The sequence below is a fragment of the Tinamus guttatus genome, unplaced genomic scaffold (assembly GCF_059628265.1).
Source record: "Tinamus guttatus ecotype Peru unplaced genomic scaffold, ASM5962826v1 Tinamus_guttatus_pri_ptg000510l, whole genome shotgun sequence".
NCBI lineage: Eukaryota > Metazoa > Chordata > Aves > Tinamiformes > Tinamidae > Tinamus > Tinamus guttatus.
In genome coordinates this window covers 1,629,847-1,657,775 of record NW_028289044.1, presented here as the reverse complement: position 1 = coordinate 1,657,775, position 27,929 = coordinate 1,629,847, and the positions used below count along the sequence as shown (strand labels likewise).

Here is a 27,929-nt window from a genome sequence, read left to right as displayed (position 1 = left end):
TGATACACCACTGTCTCCTAAAAAGTCATGATTAACATTTTATACCTATCTTGAAGCATTGACTAAAGCAGAAAATCAAAATATGGTTATACAAATAATGCAAATTATTTACTTAGTAGCTGCTGTCTAGTATTCTCCATTGTTTTCTCTACAGGAGATTTTAGTGTGTGGTCATTCTTTGGAGGTAAATGCAACAACAAATCTGGATTTCTTCCTCAGTGTGGCTCAAGTACAACTTCTTCAACAGCTAGTAGAAGCCAACATGGTTGGACTGGAACCTTCCAGTAGCACTGCTGAGGTAGGTTATTTTCCCTGGTTTACAGTCAATTTTCCTTTAAAACACTCTAGCTGTGATGTAGTGTTTGCATCATCTGTAGTGATATACAGTGATATGAGTAAATTATATATATGTATTATTATCATGTGCTTGGTTAGATTGTCAATGTATTCTGAGGTTGTTCTAACAATAGGAAGAGTGTTGTTCTAGTAAAAAATATTCAGTAAATGGGATGAAGTGATTCTGCAACATCATATGTGTGGGAAATATGAGCTGATGAAAATAATTACATAAAAAATAAATCAATTTTGAGGTATTTTTGGGGAGGAGAGGGATTAGTGTTTAATTTCAGCGTTTACCGAAGGTTGGTCATCGTCTCATGAGTTTACATGTCCATCCACCAGACTGTGCCTGTCATTTCAACCAGTGAACTACAAACTGTTCTCTGTGCCTGGTGATGAATGCTTACACTGTCTGAATACTTACCTGGTCTGTCCTCTGACAAATCACCAGGAGTCAGTCCACATCTGAATTGTCTTGTGCTTCATCATTAGGTGTTGTTATGATGAACATTTAAGGTGTTTCATCTTTTGGACTATTAATTTCTCCTTTTCTTCTGCAGTCATTTAACATTCTGCAATCATCTCTTCAATTTGTTATTCTTGTTTATATCTTAGAGTTGATATATCAGTTTGCATGAAAAGCCAGCTACTAATTGTGACAGAATTGTAAGTTTAAATTATTATTAGATCGATGGGAAAAAAAAAAAAGGAGAAAAGAGCTTTGCCCTAAGCAAAAAGTGTATATTTCTTACCCTCTAAACCAGGAATCTAGTCAGGCTGACAGTGCCTTTTAAAGACAGCTAAAACTAAAATGAGACAAGGTTCCATTGGAATGTCTGCTGCACCCATTGAGAAATCTTGACAAATAATGAAAAAGAGCTAGGGAGAGAATTTAAAAAGAGAGACATAGTCTTCCTTTCAAAAACCTTTTTCATAGGAAAGCTGGAGAAGCAAATTCTTCCTTGCCTGTTGGAACAGAGGTTCAGCTTGCACTGGGCTGGGTGAAGGTGGGAAATGCTCTGGAGCAGCCAAGGCTGCTTCTGTTTCCCCCTTCTCCCACTGTCAGAACCCCAGAGCTTCCTTATGTTCAGCTCGTTGGGCATTGCACCGTCCTCCTCCTCTTCATCCCTTCCCAGGAACAGGGGGAGAGAAGGGGCATCGTTTCATGACCAGGTTGAAACATGTGAAGAAATGCGGTGTATCTTCCTTGGATACTTTGCAGCCACAGAGCCTCTTTTGGAGAGACATTGGATAAGTATTATAAATAAATGTACAGAGGAATATCTTCAATAAATAATTTGCAGAGGGCTGCTTTCCCATTGTCAGTAGAATGGAAGTCACAAGTTGAAAGGATGCCCAGAATTTAAATTTTGAGCTGGCGCTGTGCAGAAGTACTGCACCACTAATGTGGGTTTCACAATCTTGAGAGCAATTTAACAGTCTTTCAGAAAGCATTTCATTGATTATATCCTGAGATACCTATTTGTCCTTCATTAATATCTCCCTCATGAGGAGAGGTCTTATGTAATAAATAATAGGAATAGGAATATTTCTTATTCATATTAGTGTTTTCCTTCTTTTTAATTAGTTGTAAAGGTATATCTTGATTCATTATATTGAAAATATAAAACCAGTAATTAATTTTATTACTTTTTTCCTAATGTTCTGCAGTCCAATAAGCTTAATGAAGCCACCTGCCCTCAAGTAGATACACAGTTATTGTTATCCTCATGTTGCTTCTTTAGACAATAGAAAAAATGTGATAAACTGATTGTATACTGCTGTTTTTGTTTCATTTAATCTAATCTGTAGTCTGCACCTGGCTATACATATTACTCTTGCTAATTATTTCATTGCAATTTTCATTAAGTTATTTAGGAAGAGACCTCTGGAGGTCATCTAGACCATTCTTCTACCAGGAGGGCTAGTGTCAAGCTCAGAGCAATCTTCACAGGCCATCGTCCATTCAAATTTTAATAACTCTAAGGATGGAGGTTCCACTGCCCCTCTGGGCAGTTCTCAGTGCTTAACCACCTTGTGCTTGGTTATTTTTTTAAATATACATCCAAGGCAGAATTTCACTGTTCTAACTTTTAGCTATTGCTTCTCAACATTTCACTGTGCATCTGCAATGCACTCTGCATCCTCTAGTGCTGCTTTAGGTAACTGTGACCTGCAGTTTGATTCCCCATGAGCATCCTTAGCCTTCTCTTCTCCAGACTGCATAAACTTCAGCCTCCTAACCCCCTTGATGGTCCTCTGTTCACTTGAGCCTCTCAATCTCTTTCTTCTTTTGGGAAGAAAGCTAGAAGCCAAACAGTAGGTACAAGAGAGTAATCTCATCTGCTGAGGGGCTAGTGTGGCAGTTGTCACTGCAGCTCAGTGGTTGCTGCAGCTTCTTCAGCACAGGGACACGCCGCTGCCGCAGGATGGACCTGTGCTCCAGGCCTCCCGTGTTCCTCTCTCCAACGCTGCTCTCGAGCAGTTGGTGTCCGCCCTGTGGTGGTGTTGGCATCGCTCGTGCGGGAGTTCACACTTATCTTTGAGCTTCATGAGGTTTCTGCCAATCTGTTCTCTCTTTTATCAATATCCCTCTGAATGGCAGCCCTACCCCTCAGCGTCTCAGCCACTTCCCGCAATTTGCTGTCACTTGTGGACCTTCTTAAGGGCCATTCTGTCCCCTTGGCAAGGTCGTTAATGAAATGGCATCAAACCTTGAGAAATACAAATTGTAACCAGAGGTTAGCTAGACTTTGTACCATTGACCGTTACTTCTTCTCTGCTTTTGGTGGTCCAGTGTGTTTTCCAACCATCCTGTAGTGTTCCTGCATACATACCCATATGCATAGAAGTTATATAAGACTGTGTCAAAAACTTTGCTTAGGTCAAAGCAAATGGTATCTGCTGCTCTTCCCACAGAGCAATCATCTGATTTCAGCATGGATGGTGATCAGCTTGGTCAGCCCTGATTTACCTCTGGTAAATCTTCATTGTTGTTCCTAGACACTTTCCAGAGTCTGGAAATGGCTTCTGTGAAAATTAGTTCCATCCTTTTGTCAGAGAGCACAAAGAAACTGGCTAGCTGGTAGTTCCCTGGATCCTTTGCCTTGCTCTTTTTGAAGATGAGCAGGAGGACTGCTGTTTTCCAGTCATCAGAGACCTCCTCGGTGGAGGTTCTTTGTTCAGCAAGGTGAGCACTCATTTGTTAGCTGAGCAGGCTGACACCTCTTCCAGCAGAGAGTTCTTTGAAGCTAACCAAAAGTTTACAGGAAAACAATGAAAATATTCTTGATTCTGCTACTGATTGTGAAAAAAAGTAGAAAAAGAAATTAGAGTCAAATGCATACAGCTTGCATGAGAGATGGCAAGGTAGACGTTTTGGAGCTGGAAGTCTATACATATTTGGGAAGTATAAATGTCAAGGCAGAAGCAGAATAATCAAGGGTTGTAGAAGGAAATCTAGAGCTCTAGAAGGAATTATGTAATTAAATGAAAGGAAACAGATTACTCAAGGTTGAATGTTCAAGAAAAGATGTCCTTTGGCACAAAAAACTTTGCCAAGGAACATATCAAAAAACTGAACATCTCATTGTTTTTTCATGTCAAGATAGGACTGTGTCTGCTGTAATTTCAGTCTAGTTGGTTTAGTTCTAATGTTACAATCTGTAACTGCTCATAATAATCCCTACCGATTTCTAGTTCCTGCAATTCTGAGTTCAGCAAATTCCATTCATCTGTCCTGGAGTTCAAAGAATAAGCCATAGTTAGTTAAAAATGCAAAAGTTACTGTCCCATTCTCTGAAGCTTAAAAATCATTAAGCATTTAAATCTTTTTTTAATGGATAAAGGGAAGCCTCAGCATATTAAAGCTGCATGGGGCATATGGATTTAGCAACAGTAATTAGTTTTGTTATTCATGAATATCAAGTAATCATCATATTAAGCCTACTTTAAAAACTGCCATATATAAAGAATAACACATGTCCATTTTTTGAAACCAACGTTTTCAAGCAAGTTAAATATTTATACTTTTTAACAAAATAAAAAACATATTTTAAGGGGGCAGGGATGAACCACAACATTAAGGAAGTCAGAGATGGGGGTGCTCTTTGATCTATGCATGTATTCTGCCCAGTATCCCACAGGAGGAAAAAAACGATAGGTCAGGAAACATTCTTTTCTTCTCCCAGTCTCTAGACTTGGTCTCCTGCAGTCTTATTATTTCTTTCTAAATCTGTACATAAGTGTCTTAACTTCCAGGAGTCTTGACACAGTCTTGGTACCCATCTGCAGATCTCCAGTCTCTTCACTACACACCCTCGTTTTGTTGTATAAAATAGATAAAAACAATAAGGATAAATGTGGTTTTCTGCTTTCTGAGATTGTTTGAAGATTTCTTCCATTTCTTACACAGGAAGGAAAAATCATCAGAATACCAGATACTATACCGTTTCTGTGGGTTCATTTTTTTTTTTTTAACCTAAAAGGTATAGTGAAGATTCAGGTCTGAAGTGTTTTTTTGGTGCTTAGTATTTGCAGTGGCAGATTTTTTTTTTTTTTTGCAAGTTTTGTTGCTTTTTTCTTCTGGATCATCTTCTGGATGAAATAGTGTACTTGTGCTTTTTGTACAGTATCATTCACTGATTTTATTCTTTTTTTAATCTGGTCCATTTTTAATCTTTTAAGTGCATTAATTATGCTTCCCTAGAATATTCTCCCAATAATATGCAGCTCAGAAACTTGCTGAGACAGGGTTGATGTCTATATTTTTAATAGTCTTGTTTTTCTTTCCCTCATGAATTTGTCCAATTACTTTTTGAACTCATCTAAACTCTCTTCCCCCATGATACCCTGCTGAAGAACTCCACCAGCCTAACTATGCTGTGAGAAAAACCTATTTCTTTTGTTTTCTTTTTACTTATGTTTCACCATTTTCTGATTTTAGAGGAGACAAGTAATAGTTTCCTACTCCTGTTCTGTGTGCCATTTTATCTTATACACTTGGATCATGTCCCGCTTTGAGGTCCTTTCTCCCAGGCTGAAGAATGCCAGTTTGTTGGACTAGCCCTGCTTCCTGTAAGCTGCTCCATGCCATTAGTCACTTTGGTTACATATTCTGAGTCTCTATCAGTTTTGCACTGTCCCTTTTTGAGAAGGAGGGAGAAGAGTCTGGTCCAGACCATAATTGCACCTTGCATTCAAGCTGCAGGTAAATGTGGGTTCATATAGTGTCTTGGCAATGTTCACGCTTTTGTTCCATCTCCCTTTCCTTTACCTCTTAATACAATAATTGCTTTTTGGTTTTGTCTTCTACTGCTCTTTAACCTTACTCTTTCATAGGAACCAGTATAGTAAATACAAGAACTTGTTTTTAGGTGGCAGCAGTTAAATTGCAGGCAAACTTTTAGTATTTTTTTTATTTTTTCCTGCTTGCTTCAGTGTGCCTTTACCTACCTTGTGTTTAATCTGCCATTTTAGTCAGCATTCCAGGATCTTCAGTTCTTCACAACTGACCTTGATATTTATACTCAAATAAGTTAATATAATTGGCAAACTTTCTCACCTTGCTCTTCATTCCTTTTTCTATTTATGCATAACTTGAATATGATCAGGCCCAACATAGATCTGTGTGAGGGTACATTGATAACCACCAACCCTGAAAGTGGCCATGAGTTCTTACTCTTGGTTTCTAATTTTTCAGCAATTTTATATATCGATATGAGGACCTTCCTTGTGCCCTGGCAACTTAGCAGACTAGACACTAGCACTGAATTGAGCTCCTGCTCTTGGCTCAGATTCTCAGTAGAATCTTTTGCCTGCAGAAAAAAGCGGCAAATCCAAAGCAGCAATCGTACAACATGCTCCTGAGGTACAGTCTTTCAGGCTTGGTGAGAAAACCTGTTGAAAATCAGGGCTGATTTGAGATCAAACTTTATGCTTTATCAAGTCTATTTTATGCTGGGCCATGCAGTGTGAGATTATGAAGAGGTAGTTATCACCATCTCGGAGCATAGATTTACTAATGAAAGGGGAGCCAACATGTGATGTATTTATTTATCTGTCTCTGAGGCCTCAACCATGTAGGAACTTTAGGTTAACAGCAAGTTTTTGAAGCCTCTTTCTTGTGTTGCACCTGACTGATACTCATGTCCAGAGAGTTTTTTCATATATTTAAATATCTTAAAAATTTAATTTATACAGTTAAAAAAACCCAGCCCTTTAATGGCTTATGCAAGAGGACTTGAAGAGCTTTTTTGTAAACCAGAAGTATCCTTCATGTAACCAAGTTTATCATCTTTAAAAAAAATTGCCAACTCAGTGACAGGATAATATCCCTCATCTATTGTATTCTTAGTTGAATTTTTCACTGTTGCCATCTAATTAATGTTTCATTTGTCTTTTTTCCATGTGTAAATGAGCGTATACATAGGAAAGAGAAGGAAAGTTAATTTTCAGGGGACTGGACTGAAGCAAATGGAAAGCAGGTGGCTATCCACATTTTATCAATATTTTGGCACATCACTTATTAAGAAAACCTATGCCACTGAAATTAATTCACACCCAACAGATGTATAGTACCATAAAGGGATATGACCTACTTGACACCAATGAATGGAAGGAAAACATGTTTCTTTTGATGTTTTGCATTAGCTCCGTGGATATTTCACATGTGTCTCACACGTTGATAATAGAAGTTATTTTCTTATATAAATTTTACAGAAATACATGTTCATCCCTGTTGTTCAGCTGATAACATCTAATGCTTTAGAGAGCAAAGTATATGTCTCCAAGAGAATATGCATTTAGCAGTGCACATTGCGTTGAAAAGCAAAGACTATTTTTTCAAGGTCAATTTGAAAAAATCTCATATAATAAATAATTTTAAAAAATCAATAATTTAATTTGTACTATATTTACTAATGGTCAAAATCTAGCAATAATTTAATGGGTTACTTGCAACTTACCTTTTTTAAAATATCATGGGTATAATAAATGGCCTTTTGAGGTTCTGTGTAGCATTAATACTAAAATATTAATACTCAAAATACTAAAAGCATTTTGAGTAGGTTTTGGTCTGGGGCTACAAGTATGTATAAAAACATCATGGAAAAGTTCAAATACTAGATTATAGTATGAATATTTGATTATGAAAGACTCTTTTCTGGCACGTAAAGTACAGCAGGAAAGTGCTATGGTAGAAGATTTTAATTAGGCTAAGCATGAATATGAACTACTAAAGTGGTAGTAAAATGTACTAACTCCTAGTGAAATAAAAGAGTTGAAGTTTTGAAGTGTTGAATTTCCGAAATATTTTAATAGGACGTTATAGTTAGAATTATTTCTAATGTTGAGGATTTTTATAATTTAGGATAACTTACTGATTTGACTGCTAGAGTCTTCCAAGTACCAGGAGTTGCTCTTAGCTGTTTTAAAAAGTTTAGCATGGCAGGTTATGTGATGTATTTATTAGATAAATAAATGCAATATTAGATCATTGCAGGTACCTGTTTAGTAAGAAATCAATAATTAATTCAGCAATTTCAGTTGATCTGCTCGCTCTCAAATTTTTTCAAGCATGAATTCAGTGAAAATACTGTTTCATTCATCACTGAGTATCTGAATTGTGTTCAATAATGAATTACCTAATCATTGTTCATGGCTTTGTTGTAAACCCTAAATAGGCTTTAATGGATTGTTATTGATACTAGATTTGTTCAATTTTAGTGAATATTTAAGTCAAAACTAGTTACCATAATTTTTGAACATAAGCAGGAGATTTGGCAAAATTTGAGAACAGATAAATCACCAAGATGAAATTAAAAGTAATAATTGGCAAATGGATAGAGGAATATTTAAACTGATACATTTTCAGGAAAGTAAACCATATACTTAGCTTGAATGAGAAAAGGAGATAAGCATTAAGGGTGAAGGAAATGGCATTAATACCAGATTGGGCAAATAAAGAGGATGTCCTTTAGAAAGTTGTCTTGACAAGGAAACAGCGTCTGCAAGTGTTGGTAGCCTTTCTGTAACAAACTTTTTGTGATAAGTTTTATGGGCTCTTGGATTATAATGACAGTGGAGATTGGAATTAACTCAGACCATAAGACTTTGATTAGTTCAACTTAGTATTAGAGAGGTTTAAATGAAAATTTTCTATTTTTCCAAAAATATTCATCAACCATTCATAATTTATTCCAATAACTAATTGTTTTCATTAAAAACATGCATATTATTTCTTGTTTAAACATGGCAATCTATGGCTTTAGCAGTTGAGTAACTACTAATAATACCTAAGTATCTTAGAATAAGTACTACTCTGTGTTCTCTCTTTCCTTTTGTCTAGAAAAGATATTTGTTTGGAATAGCAAACTATTTTAAAGCTGGAAGTATAAAGAGAAAATACACTGGATATGTGCTAGCTTTGATTCTTGTTGGAAAAATGTTATTCCATGTGTATGGAGGGAGAAGAATGTGTTTTGGAAAAAAACAGCATTTTAAGCTGTGAAAAAAACTTTACTCTTCTCCAAATATTTGACTAGATCAAATCCCAAGAATTGTTTAGCGACTATAAACATCATTAATCTTAGTTAGAAAGCTTGATTTCAATGGAAGTTCTTGGTAAATAGAAGGATTAAATGGTTGTTCCCTGCCTCAAAAATAAAATGGGTTGTGGTTCTATGTTTTATGCTTTGGTTACATAAATTCAGATAGTCATCAAAATAGCAACTCCTTGTTTAAATTTTAAAGGTGTGATTTCCAAAGGCAGTCTATTTAGTGGTTTATAGGGCAATGTTGTAAAGATTAGTGTAGACAAAATAATAAAGAAGTGATGATTTATGTTTAAATCAGACTTTTTTTAAAGCTTTTTAATATTCTGCAAAGAGTTTCATGCCAGGTCTCCAGTGCTGTGTTTTTACTTATTATAAGCCCTGGCTTTATACTCTTTTATAAATTCATCTTTGATGTACAGTAGACCTATTGTACCGACTTCTTCATAAAGTATCATCCGTTATTACAAAGAATATCACTTTGATCTGCTCGACAGTTTTAAAGTGTGGACACATCTGTGGTGTTTGATAAATTACCAGAGGGGCAAAGAATGTTGCTGCCTTTTCATAATTATTCACTTTTTTAGAATTAATATATGCCACATTCTTACAAGACGAAGATATAATACCTGCACATGGAGAACAGAAACAGAAGTGCTAAGAAAAGAAATATATGAAATATATGAATATAGTTAACAAATTGTAGTCATTCATTGATGCACCTAAGATTATAGCGGCAGGGTTAATAAAAGGCCTATATTTCCTCATCCTTAAAAGAATTTTTAATATTCTGATAAAAGTATTTCAAATATAAATAGTGACTAGTTTACTGCTGATCAGTCATAAAGCAGAGGAGTTCTCAAGGAGCTGATTCCTTGGTGTGGCAAATCCATTTCCTGGTGTCCATCACTTACCACCTAGAGATTTTTTGCCAGAGAGGATATATTTGTCCTACTAGCGCTCAGAATTGGAAAATACAAGAACTCCTCTTTGAAAAGTAGTGAAATACAAACCCAACAGTCATCTTGGTCTGCTGCTATCCAGGTAGACATGAATGGATAACATATATTTACTGTAAGTTGGTAGATATTGTGATCCCAAATCAAGTATGGTTATTGAGGTCATTGCAGACTATTCTTTTTGCACAAATTACTCCTCCAAAAGCTTCAAGGTAAGGGGAAAAAAAAGCAATTTCTAGATGAATAATAATATTTTTGCTTATATTTACATTAAAACATGTTCCTCTAATATCTGCATTGGAGATGGTTATGAATATTATTTATTATTTTTCCCGAGGGACCAAAAGCAATTTTTCAAAGCCTTCTTTGTCTTCACAATATCTCTGTGAGGGTTATGACTCCAGAGTCTCTAGGAGAGAAATGAGTCACACTTGCTAACACAAGATGCTTACTTTTAAACTACAAGGAGTGTTAAACATCTAGTGTCTTTTGTGGAGCATGTGGTCCAAAATCTTCACACATGCTTCATCTGCCAGCATATCTCCCCCTGCCCCCTGCATACCTGGACCTCAGGTTGTGCAGACCTGTTTGTTTGTTTATTTTGTTCCATTTCTGCTTCCTCAAGTGCATACTTTGGTGGGCTACAGGTATGTGCCTAGCTCCTAGAAACTGAATTTCAAAAAGGTAGCTAATAATAATAATAACATAAGCTTTTTCTTGGTAGAATCTCAGGAAAAAAAGAATTTCTTCCTTTCCGTCCATCACTCTTTTTGTATGCACAAGTTCCTGATTGCAGCGATGAATGCAGCAGTCAGCAATTGGGTATTGCAAATACTGAAATGTGCGAGTAGAGTAAAAGTAGAAATCGAAGAATTATCTCTGTTTTAGATCTCTGATATCCTCTGCTCTCCTCTTTTCTGGCAATACATTATTTTTCCTATTTAAGCCCAAGCAATGTACAATACTTATAAAATTATTCAATTTACTTGCTCTTGTTGTATTTTGTGGTGTTAGCCGTTAAAATGCGGCAGATCCTGCACAAATTTGATGCTTAAAAATTTGTTCTTCACAAAAGAAACATGAAAAAAAACCTTCATATTAAACCTGAGGAATAACTGTATTTAACTGGTATTTGGCTGGTAAAGGACCGGTAAGTCTGTCATGCAAAGAGTGACTTGTGACTGAAATAAGTGGCTGGAACATTTATTCCTCTCTGTCTAGGGACTTCCAAAGCATTAATTTGCCTGCAGAGCCACTACCTGGTAAATACAAACCCATTCACCTGAGAGCAGTGTGGAGAAGAAAGAGGGGGAACCTGTTTTAGGCAGATCTGTGCTTTCTTTCAGAAATTCAAGGCACAACCTGACACCTAATGGCTTCTGCTTTTACAGTCCCCCTATCCAACCACTGAGCTCAGCGTTGCTCATCCGTCTGCCAGATGATGTTTTCTTTCTAGCTGGCTCTTAGCCAGTCACTTTGAGAGAACCCCCCCAGCAGATGTGACATGTTCCATAAGGCCATCCCCAAAGTCTGAAAAGTTGCAAAGGCAACACGCCACCTTCCAAAAGAATGACATTAATACTAGGAAGAAAGCAAAACCTCTGCAGTTTGGTCTTTTGCCGCAATTAATTTGGGGTTAACTTTGCAAAGATTGGATGTTCATAACAAGTAGGATGTTGGTATTTATGCTTTTCTTTCCCTACTTACAGCTGTGGTCAGGGAGAAAATGGGACCTTTGGAGGACCTTTGGTCTTACCCAATGGGGCTGTTCTTACCTTCTCTTGTAGTAACTTTCTGTTTACGACACTTGTCAACTTTTTGTTGTTGCTGTAACTCCACAGTTACATAGGAAAAGAATGTGATCAGTAGGAGGTATGTACAGAAGGGCAATTACAATTGCATCACACATAAAAAGTGAAGGAATAATAGCTAATAGAGTTTATAGCATTGTCTTGCCTATGGTAGTGAACAGAGCAAGCTGATTTTAGTGAAGTTTAATGAAATTTTAGTCAAGTCTGTCTATGCACTGCTTGTATGGAGAAAGAAATCAAATACTACAGTATTTTTTGTTGAAAACAAACAGAACTTTGTTTTCTATTTGTATTCAGTTTGAAAATAATAACAATCAGAAAACTGGTAAAACAAGTTCCAGATAATACTACTTAAGAAGCCAGACAGCCAAAGAGTGAAGTGGCAGATGCACATGTTGGGCAGATGTTGTGTTGACTGGTTAGTATCCTTATGGAAAGCTTGTGGAATTGGAGGTATTTTTAGTATATCGAAACTTTGAGAAGTTGGCACCCTCATTTACAAGTTTCTTTTGAAGATGCTGTTTATCTTTTGCCTTTTGATTCCTGAAGTCTTAAGGTAATCAGTACTAGAGAGCCAAAACAATCTCCTTAATTGTATTTTGTGTAGCTCAAATAAATTTAGGTATGTCTTCATATTCAAAAGTGTATGGCACATGAAAAAGGTAATGTTGTATGAAGGTAACTTCCTGAGGGATTATAAACTCTTTTCTTTATACATTGGAAATTTTGCAGTGACTAGAAGCAAAGCAAACTTAGAATGGCAGCTGAGATGTCCCAGGAACAGTAGATACTACGATGAGAACTTCTCAGAGACTTTTCTTGCCCATAGTTTGCACAATTATTGGTCACATCTTGCACGCCTGCTCAGTTTTGCCCCATATTCACTTCAATGCCAAGTGCAGTCCCATATCATTGGTACACTGGGCTCTGAGACGCTTCCTCTTGGCTTAGCACTGTGGTGACTGGAAAATCATGATTTATTGCAGCTTGTTAATATATTTCGCATATTCATAAAATTGTTAGCAAAGATCTCATTCCCTGGGATGTGTGCCTGGATTTTTGCATGATTGATTTCAAAACGATGGTTGCTTTTTCTCCTTTAATGATTGTAACCTTAAAAGCATGAAATATTGTAAAACTTGTAGTTAGGTTACAAGTGTAAAGTTTAAGATAACAGCCCTGAGAAATGAGATGAAGAAAAAGTAACAAAATGTGGATTATATAGATTTAAAGCCACTTGATGGAAGTTCTCAAGCGGTTGGGTAGGAGTTAGCTTAAATTTAGGCTCGATGAATCTCACTCTGTTTATGTTGTGGCTTAGGGAATAATGGAATATTCCCAGAGAACTGTTTTCTCAGCTGAGGAGAATTGCATAAAGTTGTAGCTCCTAAGCACACACCACAACCTCAACTAGCTCTCCAAAGTAGCTGTAATTTATGTCACTAGCATAAGACATGTCTTGTGCTTCCACTCCATATAGTGAGTCCACTTTATCTGCTCTAAAACCATGTTATGGCCTCTACACCCTACACTAATTTTTAACAGAGGAGTATCACTTCCATAGTCTAATAGCTCACCAAGTTTTGATAAGGAGGAATGGTATTTCATATCAATCTGAGAAGTGTTCTTAGACTGTAAAAAAAGGAAAATAAAGAACCAGGAAATGGAAGAAAATCTGTTTTATTCTAAGTATATGTAATCTTTAGCTTCTGTGGTAGAATTACTAGAAGAAAATGCATGTTATATGTTCCAGATTGATTCTTGCAAGCAAAATGTACTGAGTTCTGTAAATATAAAACTGAAATGAGCAGAAATAGGTTTTATGGTCTCTATTTGAGATATGAAGATAACTTTTTTTTTTTTAACTGGAGATACCTGTTTAATAGGGTTTTTAATAGTGTTATTCAGAAAGATATTACAAAGTTAAAAAATCATAATATAGTAACACCAACCTTGAAATTGTAGATTCAAAGTGTTTTTCTGCTGGGAGGAAGCCATTCTTTTTCTGCCAGTTTTTGATATCCACAAGTACCCAGACTACGTGAAAAAAAAATGGGTGCTAGTTTCCGATAACAATTAAAACACTGTGAATGATTCAGGACCAGTTTCTCAACCCAATTTCTTTTCTTTTCTTTTCTTTTTTTTTTTTTTTTGGTGACTACTTAATTAAAGTTGGGCATAGCAAGATTTGACTTAAAATACAGAATTTTCCCCCAAAAACAATCTAAATAGAATTGTGAAAGTGTGTCCAAATTTTCACTGAATGGACACTCCAAATTATACCCCTTCAACTTCAAAATATAGTTGTATTAATAAGGAAAGGAAAAATACAAGCATTTCTTCAGTATGTATGTATTTTAAAGACTTTCTAGTTCATAAACTGTGCTGCAGTTTATGGAACATCCTGGAACACGGCTAATAGGCAAGTACCTCAGAGAGCATGTTGTTATTTTCTGCAAAAATGCATTATATCTGTCAAATAAAACTTTCAGGGTAAGAAACAAAACAGAAACAAGCTGCTGATCATCCTCATTGTTCCTGTTGATAGTAACTGATCACCAGTGTGGTGGTGCTCTTCTTTTTTTTCTTTTTTAGTATTTCTATAAGAGTTTTAAGATGGAGGCTCATGAGCTAGAATAATTTTTACCTGAGTGTTAAGTGCGAGTTTGGGTTCAGTCCAGCTTTTTTTTTTCTCTTAGTCTGCATTACTTGATTATCTAAAACAGACCTTCGTGCCTCTGCTGTATGGATTACATTTCTTTTGTCTCATACTATGCTCAGCGAAGTAGTCTAAAAGAGATAAATGTTCTGTCCAACTTCTTTATTAAATAGTCTGCTTAGTAATATTTGAACATAACTTGTGCCTATTACTTTTATTATCAATAGCTTAAATATTATTGTACTTTCTTATGAAAATAAAGATGTTTTTGATAACTAATGGTATGTGAAGTAGGTTTAAAACTTTGCAGTTTCAGATCATTTAATGTATTTACCAAAAAATCTGAAGTATTCGTGATAATAATACTATTATGAAATAAGTCTGAAATTCTTTAAAATATCGAACACTAGACAAGCCTCATTTATTAATTTTGCCAACAAAAAAGGATTAGAAAACGGGTGTGTCTTTTCAGATGAGTTTTGCTGTAAATCACAAATATATTCGATAGCTAGGGCAAAATCGATAAGGACAACGCAGTGGCTCAAAATCACTAGGAACAGAGAAATGTGAGAGAACATGTGCTTGGACTTTCTCACAGTATGGACATTAAATGTGTCATAGTGATAATTTGCTTAATTGTCTGATGAAGAGACGAATGAGTGTTAAGTCACACGACATGTGACTGATGCCTCTGAATTCTTTGATCTTTACTAATCTTCTCCTTTGAGTCATCTAAAGCTTGCAGACAGTTTGACTCTAAGGCGACATGATCTTGACACAGCAAGTTACAGTTTCTTCCTTGTATGGACCATCACCTGCTTGACTCTGCAAAATCTTGATTCTTGACAGTTATAAGCATATGGATTCAGTATTCTCTTGGTTTTTAAACTGAAATATGCTTTTTTCTTCAAGAGAAAGGTGAAAGGAAAAGGAGAAAGGGTAGATAAACCAGGCAAGGAGTCCAGTGAAGTGATTGTCAGTGAATAGTAAATAATCTGAGGTTTTGAACTTGGCTTTTTTCATTGTGAGAAAGATCCTTACTTTTTTGTGGCGTTCCTTCAGCAGAAGGTCTTTTTTTTTTCATGCAGTTTAATCTCATTTCATAAGAAAATAAAGATAGTATGATCATACTGTATGTCAGTTTTCCTCAAATAATACATTATTTGACAGCAGAATAGAAGCCTCAATATTAATTGAAATTTTGCCCATTTTTTTGAATATCAGCCATTATTCCCTAGTTGGCAGTAGAGGCTGTCTGGCCACTTGTGTGTGAACTGACTGGTCAACTAGGGATTAATGTTCTGCTTAATCTCCCACTAATTTTCTTCAGGTCAGGTTTTCACTTTATTACTGCCTGTCTCTGGAGCAATAAGCCATTATTTCTCAGAGCATACTCCCATTAATCATATTTGCTACTTTCCTACTTTTTCAGTATTTCTGTCCAGCTGTCGGCTATTTTCAAATTCAGGTAATGCTGTGTCATTTGAAACTGCCTAATAAAATGTTGCATCCTGAATTCATGCCAAAAATTTTGGCAGGAAACAAATGTGGCTATTTTCTCAAAAACTGATTTGCCTGTTTTAGCAGAAATTCAAGACCATTTCATACCGTTTAAAGAGTGACAAGAATAGTGACATATATAATTTTTCTTCTTATTGGAGCATATTTAAAAATAAGAGAGAAAAACCTTGCATTTATATAAGAACAAATGGATGCAAAGATATTCGGAAGGTCCAGGTTATTTAAATGGATAGAATTAGTGTTTATTGTTTCCTCTCAAATGAATTTGAATTGTATTACAATAAATTCATTTACAATTTACAATTGCAAATTGTAATAGTGCCCTTGACTCTTAGGAACAGTTGTATGGTGAGCAGGGTTCATTATAGCTACCACATAGTTTAATGGGTTTTACAACTTTTTACATATAAATCAAACGAATTTAAAACTTTTATCAAAACCTTTTATTCATTAGACCTTATAGGGAGAAAAGAAAGAATGGTAGATGAATCTGTCTTATCTGAATATGATAATCTGTATTCTACAGCACCTTTTTTAAATGGTGACTGTTTAGCTGTAGGATGAAATAAATATTACATAATTCTAAGTCCTGAAGCCAGAAAATGTGAAAGGTCTGTTCATCCTATAGAAATATGTAATCACAGGAAGATGTGTGTAAAATATGTGCAAATTTGAGGCAGACAATGGCAGAATTCATGCACAAAAATTATACCATGTATAACTTTGTTTTCTTAGTTTGGGTTGTTCCACAGATTCCACAGATCATACCTATTCTGGTAGTAGTCCTTTCTATTGCTTCTTCCACTCAAGACAGTATAATATTCAGAAACTTGAAAACCAAATACCTTTAGGCTAAAAAAATAATTGTTGGCAGCATGTTTTTAACCTTTTAGTGTCTGTAGTTTGTCATCAATAAGATGAAGTTAATCTTCAGTTTCTGAAGGAAAACTCTCTATATCTCTTTGATATAAAAATATTACTTTGCATATTTCTTCTTACTTATTCAGAATGAGGAAAATATTGATGTCTCCAAGTATTTGTATACTATACAAGCAGGGGCATATGCAGAAGCCCTGCATGCCCCAGTCGTTGCTTGTCTTGATTTTTGAGCATGTAACTGAGAAGGGAGTAGGTAGTGGGGAAACCTGTATTTTTTTCTCCCTAATCCCAAAGGAGGAAAGAGAATTTGTTCCCAGGTTTTCCTACAATTCCCGTTGTAGACATGTAGACATCCGTGATTTCATTCACCCTTACAAGACTCCTTTTCTTGTTAGGAAGCAATGCTATTTCTATCTGACACCCCGGCGATCTAAGCACAGATACCAAGGGCACAAAATGAGGGGAGCTGCATAAAGAACTTTACCTCATGGGTCCCTGTGTATTGCATCTTTTCCAAATCCTTATGCAAAACATGGTTAGGTTTGACACGGTGTACCTACAATTGAGAAGATATGAAGAGTATGATTGTGTGAAAAGCAGTAGAATCTTATTCCTAGTGTTATACATATATATATATATAAGTGTATATGTGTACTATTCCAGCAGTCCAGAAATTGTGCCCATAGCGTACACCTGAGTTAAAGGCACATGCCAAAGAAAAATTAATTTTGAAATAATTAATTTTGAAAATATGTAAATACTGTTTTTGCTGCAGAGAGAGATTTTCTGGCTCTGGTAAATCTGGAACAGGATTTATTTTTGGCAGAGAGAATTAAAATGAAGACTCTGCTTTCTGGGGAAGGCATATAAGTGTTTCCCTCTCTCTGTAGACAAAGCAGATGTAAATATTTTTCTTAAGTTCTTGCTTTGAAATTTCTGTTGAACAAATATCTGATTTCTTTTAAACATTGACTAGCAAGTAGTTTGGATGAAAGCAAATAGATTTTTGTTGTTCACATATATGTGGATAATATTTTGTTTTCCGTAGAGTCTTGCTTTTAATGCAACACCTACAAATTTTTGAATGATCTTTTGAAGTATTAGTAACATTATAGAGTGTTCTTCTGTGTAATTTTTACCACTGGGCTATTTGGTTCATGAAGTTTTAAATGTAGAGTTAGTTTGTAGCTTGATAGTGTGAGGGAGAACGCCAGGAGCGTAACCTCCTGAGAATGCCAGTAAAACCCCGAGCTGGAATAGCTGAATAATACTTGCATCATTTTCCTGGTAGTTTTACCAGTACTTGGAATTGCCATTTGTCGGATGTTTTCCTGAAAAAAAAAAAAAGAAGTGATCTTTGGTTAGTTCAAGGACTATCAAAATAAAGTCCCTGCCAGGATCCTGAGTCATCACCATACTATGTTCCCATTGTTAGGAGGTTTTGTCTCATCATTTGTTTTTGCTGCCAAAACCAGCAGAGATCTCTTTTTGAAAGGCTGTGCACTTCACTTTTTCTGATATTTCTTAAAAGCATCCGTTTTCATTCCTGTCAAAACCTAGATACAATTCTTGCATTGGGAAAACGGCTGTCAATGTATTTCATTACTAAGTACGACTCTTCAAACCGTTTTTTTTTTTTCTTCAATGTAGCGCAAAAAAGGGTTGGAGACTGAAGTAAGGTCACCCGAAAACAGAAGTCTTAAGAGCAGGGGGCTGTTTTGCAGATATGAAACCAAAGCACAAGGGTTACTCAAAAGGACATAGACATCTGCACACACACAGTCAAAAAAAAAAAAAAAAAAAAAGAAGAAAGGAAAAGGAAGAGAAAAGCAAACACAAAAACAAAGAGAAAAGAAAACCTCTCATGAACAAATGCGTAGAGCTGTATGTTAATCATGAACTCACAGAAATGCCCAAGTTATGTTTATGCTTCAAAATGTAAGCAGGTTTTAAAATTTTATTTTAAATTACTTTTAAGAATTTCATTCATCCCCCTGCAATGCTGCATAAAATGCACCAGAGTTACATCATGGAAAATTCTAGATGACTTCTTTCAAGTCGGATATTTTATATAGGAGAATATAGTCTGATCTTTATTTTAAATTGCAGATGTGGTTTCCAAAAAGTAGGCAATGATTCTGTGGTGCTAATGCCTCACACTGCTAGCATTCATTTTGGTATTTTGATGGCAAGCTCACATAGTTAGCACAACAGAGATTTGACTCATTGCTTATTTGTATGTATAAAATATGTCCAGAAATTGTACCTTTGCTATTTTTCATCTACTGCATAATTAAAATATATTATGTAGCCAGTATATCCAATTCATTACATTTCACTGACACAGTGTCTTCTCCCCAAATTACCTATGACTTGTTGTGTGAATCAAGAACAAAAACATTTTTTTCTCCTCAGCAAACAAATATTTCCACTAATTTATTTATCTTCATCAAAGCATAGGAGTAATAATCACTTAGTAGAATGTTCTCACAAATAGGCTATGAAAACCATTTAATGTTGTTACGAAAGTGGGCATAAGTGGGTATAATATAAAGCTAAAAATCTATTAGTTTTAATGAGTAAGCCTCTCCCTACATATTTCATGAAACTCATTTATTTGAAGAACAGTGAGATGAAGCAATATTTTAGGAAGTCGGACAACCTTTATTTACATAACTTTTTGTCTTTTTTATAAAGACAATTAACCTATTATTAGGTATTTTTAATTAGGTGCATATGTTTTCGTTAGTTTGACTATGTTCTTAGTCATTTGTATTTCTGTTTTTCTTTCCCACTAGAATGTGTGATCTGATCTCCAAAATATTTTTGACACAAATCAGTCACTTTTGCAGCTTTTGGGGCTTTGAAAACACAGAAAAAGTTATTTGCTAAACTCTCATTATCCTTCCACAGGAGATGGGCAATTAAGTGTTCTACACGCTTTTGAAAACCTCCCACTGTTTCATAAAATTCATTCTATCTGGCAAAAAGCCTTTTTTTTCCAGATCCATGTACACATGTATATTATACATTGAACATCTGGTTTTTTTACACATTATATTTATTGGATCATTGGTTCATGTATAAAGCAATTTCTCAATATACTGTTCTGCGTTGGGTGCCCCATTGAGTCTTCACCAGGATTTGTCTGTGATGGAGCCTGTTTCAGCGAACAGATTTATGCCAAGGATGAGTTTGGCCCAGCTACTAAAGTGCTAAAAGTCAGAAGGTTCCTCAGCTGCGTGTCCTGGGTGTTTGAGCAAAGTATCCTCAAATTCTCAGCAAGCTGAACCTGAAGTCAGTAGCCTGTTTCCCAGATTCTTATGCATTATAGTCTGACAGGCTGGGAGTTTTCCAATAGGTACTTTAACTTCTAAAAAATATTAAATATATATATACATATACTATATATTTTATATATTGTTATATCTAAATAATAATAAATACTATAAATATTTAAAGCTGGTTATTATTTTTATAATAATTCAGGCAACACAGTGGTCTCTTCCATTTGCTTTTTTTTGTTCCATTCACTAACTTTATACTTTTATTTTTCTGTAGTTTCAGATTTGAGTACAAACAGTTTATAGCTACATTATACCTCTGTGTCCTGGAGATTTGGTGTCTTAAAAAGGCTTTATAGACAAACAGAAAATGTTACAATATACTTCCTCAAAGATTGCTTTTGCAAAAATATTCTGTAACAGTACCCTAACGGATATGAACATTTCAAATGACAGCTGTAAAAGTCACATTTTACCACATGTTGAATGGATCCGTTACATCTCTTGCTTGGGCTGTCTGGAGATCCCAGAAGATAAACCAGCCCGAGTTCACTTTCGGAAGGTTATTTCTCCAACACTAGACATGAAAACCAACAACTTAAAAACTGACCGTGGAAAAGAATATCTTTTATGGTCCAGATAGGTGAAGAATCCAAGGCTATTTGGTGCACTAGTTTTAAGGAGGCATCTTACAAATATTCTGGGGTTATGGACCATGGACATGCCGTTTTTATGCTGCGTCCATTGCCGTGTTCGTGTTTGCTATGTGGCCACTGCAGCAGTTGGGCAGTTAAAAAATAATACATGTCATATTATTTAAGATAATATTTTAATGAGATTCAGCAAGTAGGAAAAAGCATATTTTTCTTAGTGAACTAATAAGAATATGATAGTACAAAACTTGAAAAACACTGAGTTTATGTATCAAGAATACATATTCAATAATAATCTGCACTCTCCTTGCGGCTTAAATATAATATGACACACTAATTCCCTATAATAGCAGATAAAAACCGAGAGTGTTTCCATGACTGGCTCTTCCAAGAGCCATTTTTTTTTTCTTTTGGATCTGGGCCTTCTTACTGTCTTCAGTGTCATCGTCAGCCCAAAGTTTGCCTCTCCTAATGAAAGCTCAGTGGGCACAATTTAGGATGCAGTTCAGAGGCTGGTTAAACTAATCCAAATTAGGCTGCCACATTCCTTCCTTCTCTTTCTAATACTACAATGAGCCAGTGTGGGAAACAGGCCAAAAACTGAACAAGATTTTTTCTTAGGGTCTGGATAACTAAGATAACTTTCCAGGTTTCTGAAATCCTTAAAACCTGAGGCACTCCCAACATCCCAGCACACGTTCTTGTGCCAGCACTGGGATGTTTCTCACCAAAGACTCCCTTTACATCAGAATTTTCTGCTCGTAGTCTAACTCAGGCCACATTTTAAGGCCATTTGGATACACTATAGAAAAAACATTTTCTTCCAGGGGAAGATTTTAAAGTTATGTTATTGGAAATAATGTAGGACTTTTCAGTTGGACAGCATTTGTACTTAACATCTTCTAATCTACTGGGATGTTAGATATTTCAATAGTCTTTAAGATGCTTGAAATATCAATAACGGCACTGGTATATATTAAGGAAATATTGTTACATTTGATATGTGGGCTGAATCATTTAACTGTACAGATATTTTTTCAGTTAAGAGGTTGCAATTAGATTCTGTAGTATGAAAATTAACTGTTACTTTACTGTGTCAAAATAATGACTTATTTCCATACTTATGAACTCATTCATTCCTAGCACTCATGAACTCATTATATCCTAGAAAAGAACCTCTACATTTTCATTCTGAGGCCTTGTTGAACTAGACTTTGAAACACTACCATGGTTTTGGGCGTCCGATTCTGCATCTTTTTCATAGAACACTTAATATTAGTTAATGGGAGAGTATTCAGTTAATAACTTTTTAAAGTGATCTGCAGTTGTACAACACAGGAGCATCTGATATTTTCTGATTTAAACCCTGAAATTATTTAAATTCTTGAATCTAAGTTTTGTTTAATGAATTGCTTTAAAAATCCTTGTCACATGAGAAAGTTTTTGCTATGTGATTAAACATCTCACCAAGAAAACATCCATATGTATGCATTCTTTGCAGGCAAGGCCAGTGTTGCAGTATGTGTTGCCCAGTAGATGTGAGGTTTCCCAGTACTGGTCAGTGAAAACTCCACTTAATATAACCCTGCCCCAGGCTGCCAAGTGGCAGCTGTGATGGCCCAAGTGTTTATGCAGCCGTGGTTGGTGCTGAATTAGGGAATTGGTCATTCCTCACAGACCCTGCAGAGCGTTCGTGTTGTGAAACCACAGCTGGAATTACTCAAAATTACCAGTCTTCAGGTTTTTTTTTATAATGTCCTTGGACCCATCAGTGGGTGTGGGCTAACTCAGCCTCATGAACACTGCAGATAGATAACGTGATGTGACTAAATTGTTTTCAGTAAGAGCAGATCAACACTAAGACACCTTTTAGCTAGTACATCTCTCAACATGGGTATGTGACCCAAAACGGAGCCAAATGAAACTGCGGCCCCATGCAGTTAAGTGCTTAAAACTGAGGTTATATATCTGAAATGTAGGAGAACATCGTACAAAATTGAGCTGTAATTCCAAATGCATTTGGGGGTGTGGGGCATGCTCAATTGAAATACACACAGGGAACATCGTGGAAAAAAGGTTTCTTGGCCCAGCAGAAAAAAATGTACGAAAATGAACACTCAATTTGTCTAGAGTACGTATGTATATTTATTTTGATCCAGAGATTTTTCATATATAAGCAAAGATATAAACTTAAAAATTCTGAAAGGAAATTTAAAAACCGAGAACAGCTAATTCTTTTAGTAAAAATTTTAGTGAAAAGTTTCTCTGAGAGAAACACATCTGCCAGCTTTTGGCTTGGTCTTTTAAGATAAAATTTGTTTCTTTAAAAAAAAAGGCGTTAAAATATTGAACATAGACGTCCTCATTGGCTATTAATAGTAGAGCTTAACAAACATGCTGTGTGTATTAAGATTGAAAAACTAACTCTGCTGACTAAAACTAACTCTGATATTGAAGAGCTGGAAGAATGTTGCTGAATTTGTATTACTCCTAGCTGTCACTTCTTTCACATAATTGTTGTAGTACTGTCAAAACAACAATTGAATTCCTGTTGGGAGTAGTTTAGTACACACGATTACACTGTATAAAATAAGCGTCATTTTTTCTGCAGCAAATTCTGATTAAAAAGAAATTTTATAAAATGACATTTTATGTAATAAACTATTTCAAATATTTGTGGTATTTTTGTTACTCCATTTTAATTTGGTTTAATACTTTCCTTTTTGAAGGAAGCTTTTGATCCATATAATATACATCTTCATTCTGGAATTGGATTGAGAAAAGTAAATGTGAGTCTTTGTCAAGATCAAATTTCAGCATTGAAGTGTTAATTTCAAACTTGAGAAAAGCTTCCTTAGGAGTTAAACTGGAAGACATCATTTGCTAGTTTAAAATGCTTCTATGTGTGTGTTTTATATTTTCCACGTGAGATTAGTGTTTCAATTTGCAAAACAATGGTCGGAATTATACTCAGTCATATAATCCATATGCACAGGAGTATAAATTTGTTGTTCTTGAAATGTTCAATCCAAAAATATAGTAAAAAAACCTTCGGTTAACAAAAGAAAATTAGATCTTTAGGAAGCAACGACATGTCAAATACATTGTATACTCTCCAAAGTGCTTTGGTGAGATAGCTGAAATACTTAGAATCAGAATTCTTAAAATACTTAGAATTCTTAGAAAGCCAGGAAGAAATCACAAAAGTGTTTCCTTTGTAGTAGAAGAAAACTGGAACTTACTCTTTTTCCTTAGCTAACCTTATATGCTAGGCAAAATTTTTATTTCCATGAAAATATTGCTGCTTTTTAGCAAGAGAATTAAAATCAGGTCATGTAGCACTGTGAGGTACCCGCTGCGCCTGGCACTTTGATTTGGTGGTTTCACTCTTGTGGCTTTTGCCAGAATTTATGTAATGTGAGGAATGATCTCATGACTGGCTGAGGGGTTTTGATTGGAGTTGAGGAAATGTTATTGGAGACTGGAAATCTTACTTCAATAGTGCCATTATATAACAATAATTAATATGAGAAACTGGAAAAATTTTGCAGAGGTAGATGTTTTGGACTAGAGTGGTTCTACTTCCAGAGATTCTCCTGCTTACTTGCATTCTACCAAGCAGAGAACTAGCCTGCAAAGTGCAGAAAAGTACCAGTAAAAGAAAATAACACTGAAATTGATAGAATTTTTAATAGTAAAATTTTGTGCTTGCTTACATTTGTTACTGTTGAAAGCCCTTGAGGGATTATGAAGGCTAAAACATAAGTAAAATTGTTGCCAATGGCTGTAAAATACCTTGCTTTGGTTTGGAAAATGTATAAATTTTCAGTCAAACTATTAGTTTCAGTGTTTATGTTGGTAATTTTACCACCTCAGTGCATTTATTAAAAAAAAAAAAAGGAAAATAAATGAATAAAATTACCTGGTTAAGATTGCACTGACTCTAAATGAGATATTTTTCCAATTTTAAAAGTCAATTGAATTTATTTACCCTGATTTTACGAAGTACTTCTTGGTGTGTGTTCCACAAGACATGCTATTTCCATGCCCTTTTACTAGATAGATCTATATGTCATATGCCCTGTTAAACTCAAGGGGTTAAGCTAGTGAAGTTACCTATCTCAACACATGAAAAGAAAGAATTAGCCGCAGTTCCCTAGCTACTAGCGTAGCTTTCAACACCTTTTCTATGGTTTCTACTATTGATAGGATATATAACTGTGAGAGGATGAGAAAATGCACTAAACTGATCTAAGAAGAAACTATCAACTTGACATTTTTTCTAGCCATTGAAAACCTTTCCCTATTGCAACTCGTTCTGACAGTGAAACTGTAGAATTCCTGTGATTTAAGTACCATCTGGTTATGCTCAAAGCTTTAAAGCTATTATCTCAGCATAAAATTTCAGTGTCCTATACTTTTTTCTTCGCCAAACTATCCATTTTTAAGCCACAAATATTTTTCCAGTCCCTTCAGATTTTATCTAAAAGTATATTTTAACAGTATTTAAATAGTTCTTAAACAATAACAATTTATCTTGATAGATGACATGCTGTGTTTTTTCATTTTATTTTAATTAGCTATTGTGGAACCAAATTCCCTTTTGTTTTATTCCTTTGAATACTGTTTAATTACAGTTATCATGCCAAATATCTTAAAGGTTATTTTACCAATACAGTTTCATTTAACATAAGCCATGTGGAATCAATAGTCCTGTTTCCTAAAGTGAATGCTTGGAAAATCTTACATTCATATGTTAAGAGTACACATCCTTTCCTCATTAGTTGGAAAGTACAGGGATTTTGGCACAGGTTCTGTGTGGAAGCATTGTGCAGCTTTTATATGGATTTTGTTTTTAGCCTTTGATGACACTGTTTAGAATAGGAAGTATCTAATAAGTAAAGCATTTTGTCTAATGTGCTGCCAGTGTGTTTAATATATGCCTGGAGGTCTGAAACATTATCTTCTCCACTACAGTAATATGCATTTAATTCTCTGAAAGCAGAAGGTCGAACTTTTAAAAGGGACTCAAAGTACATTTTCAACTAAAATAATTCAAAACATATGGGATAGGGGACCAGAGTAATGTACAGTTGGTTTTTATGGTTTAATCATGATCATGTTAATGCACACCAGTAGCTAATTAAAGAAAACTTTTATTGTTCATTTTAAATGGGTTATGTAAAGAGTAAGAGAATTGATATAATACAGCCCAATGATAAACGTTACCATTGCATTTGCTAACAGCAAGCTGATATTGCTGTTCTTGACATCTTTAAAGTATTGGCCATTTATTCCATAATAAAGCAAAAATTCTTGTCAGAGTTATTATACTAAGAATCATTCCCTCTCGTCCCCTTATCCTGTTCGAGGAATACCTAAATGGTGTCCAGGTTTATTCTTAGGCATATCTTAAAGTTAGCTGTGAATCTTACTTGGACCCCTTGGCACTCCCCTACCTGAAAGAGAGGCAAAAAGTCTCAGTCATGTTTCTGCACCTTTGTTGGGCACCCAGTAACATTACAGAAAAACTGTCTTGCACATTTGCTCCGACCTTTGTGGTATATATGGTAAGAGAGGACGTAAAGCAAAATTTCAGTATGGAACAGAGTGGCATGGAAATATGTAATCGGATACGGTGCCTTTCACCTTTTGGGCACTGGTTCATATTCCATGCTGCTTAGTGCTGAGCAGAAGTTACCATCTGACTGCCGTGCAGTGACCTATGTGAATTGATTTGGGGGTCTCAGTAATGTTTCTGTTAGTTGAATATGTCCACATAACAGGAAACTCAACAGTTGGGACCAATTATCACCTTTTCAGTAGTCTTAGCACAGAAACACAAGTCTGAACAGGGTTGGAAGCAGAGCCGCTTTCCCACTTTCCTGTAGGTGCTTCACACAAACCAGAACATTTGGTAAATATTTAGTTATAAAAAGAGGCAGAAGAAAAGAACGGAGCTTTAACTCAGACCTGTCTGGGGCTGAAAAGAGATGGTGCATTTGCAAGCCAGCAGCACTACATTTTCTCCCTGCGTTCAGCCGCCCGGCCCCTGCGTGTCCAGGCGCTGCAGCCGCTTCTGCCGCGTGCAGCGGACGAGAGATCGCCACGGGCGCCCTCAGGGCCCTTCACTGCAGAAACCTGCCCTCTAAAAAGAATTTCTTAGGACTGATTTGGAAGTTGTGGAGCAATTACTGCTGGTTGTAAGAGCGTACACCCGCTACTTTGCTTCAGGCAGCATTTCCATCAAACGATATGGCAAGATTTTTCACTGTTTGCCCTGAATACATAAGCAGTAACCCACCCCTTAGCATTTTCAAAGCATCGTCAGTGCAGGAAACGGGCAAAGTACTACAGAGTTTTCCAGACTAGGAGACTTAGGTGTGAATAGTCTAAATTTGCTAGGATATCAGGAGGAGTCAGGATTTCTTGGCTCGCAGCGTAATTCATTAAAGCAGCCTCTAGTTAAGTTATTTTTACAGAGGCTGCATTAAAAGTGATATCACATTTACAAGTCAGTGATGTGACTCTGTCATAGAAATCAGCCGCAAGGAATTTTATTGGTTATTTGAAAAATATGTACATGAGTGAATCAGAAAAGATTGTAACCAGAGCTGGCAAAAGCCTTTTCAAAGACAATCTCAGCTAGTTAATGGTTCTGTTTTAGGATTTCCTCTGCAATACTTTTCCCTAGCATGTTCAGTTTTTGAAAAGGGATCAGGGGGAAGAGAGAAGGGGATTAAAGCATCCTGTTGTTTTAGAAACAACATTAAGGAATCTCAGTGCTTAAAAAAAATCTTCCCAATTATCAAATTCTATGGTATGTATATGGCTATATAGAAAGATCAAATTTGAAAGAAATCCAGTTGATTCAGTTGTTCACTGCCCTTCTTTCCTGTAATGTAGTTTCTGATAGATTTTGCAAATACTTTTAATTCACCATTATTTTTTCAAACAGAAGTTAAGGTGTGTTTTGCACTAGTTTGTGACTGCTTTTTCAAAGATTTGTTAGGGTGGAGAAGATAAAAGGAAATTATTAAGATAGATCCTAGGATGAAGAAATGAAATCATTGAGGAAATGTGCAGCAGCAGCCCAAAAAAACAAAATGTTGGACAGCATCAGAGTGGAAATTAAGACACAAAGCACCATTTTGCCTCTATATAGAACCCTAGTGATGCCGCTTCTTGAGCAGTGTTTAGAGTACCCAGAAAGAGCATAGCTGAATTACACAGAGCTGTAAAACTAAAATGATTAGAGGTGTAGGAGTAGTT

The 27,929-nt window shown here is 35.7% G+C and overlaps 1 protein-coding gene across 1 annotated transcript in view; it reads left to right on the top strand.

Moving 5' to 3' along the window:
- The window catches only part of VPS13B (vacuolar protein sorting 13 homolog B), a 405,118-nt gene that overhangs the window by 263,052 nt on the left and 114,137 nt on the right, over positions 1-27,929 (top strand). The window contains exon 32 of the mRNA XM_088533620.1: positions 155-298. Coding sequence (XP_088389746.1) covers positions 155-298 — 144 coding nt within the window. The remainder of the gene's footprint in view (positions 1-154; positions 299-27,929) is intronic.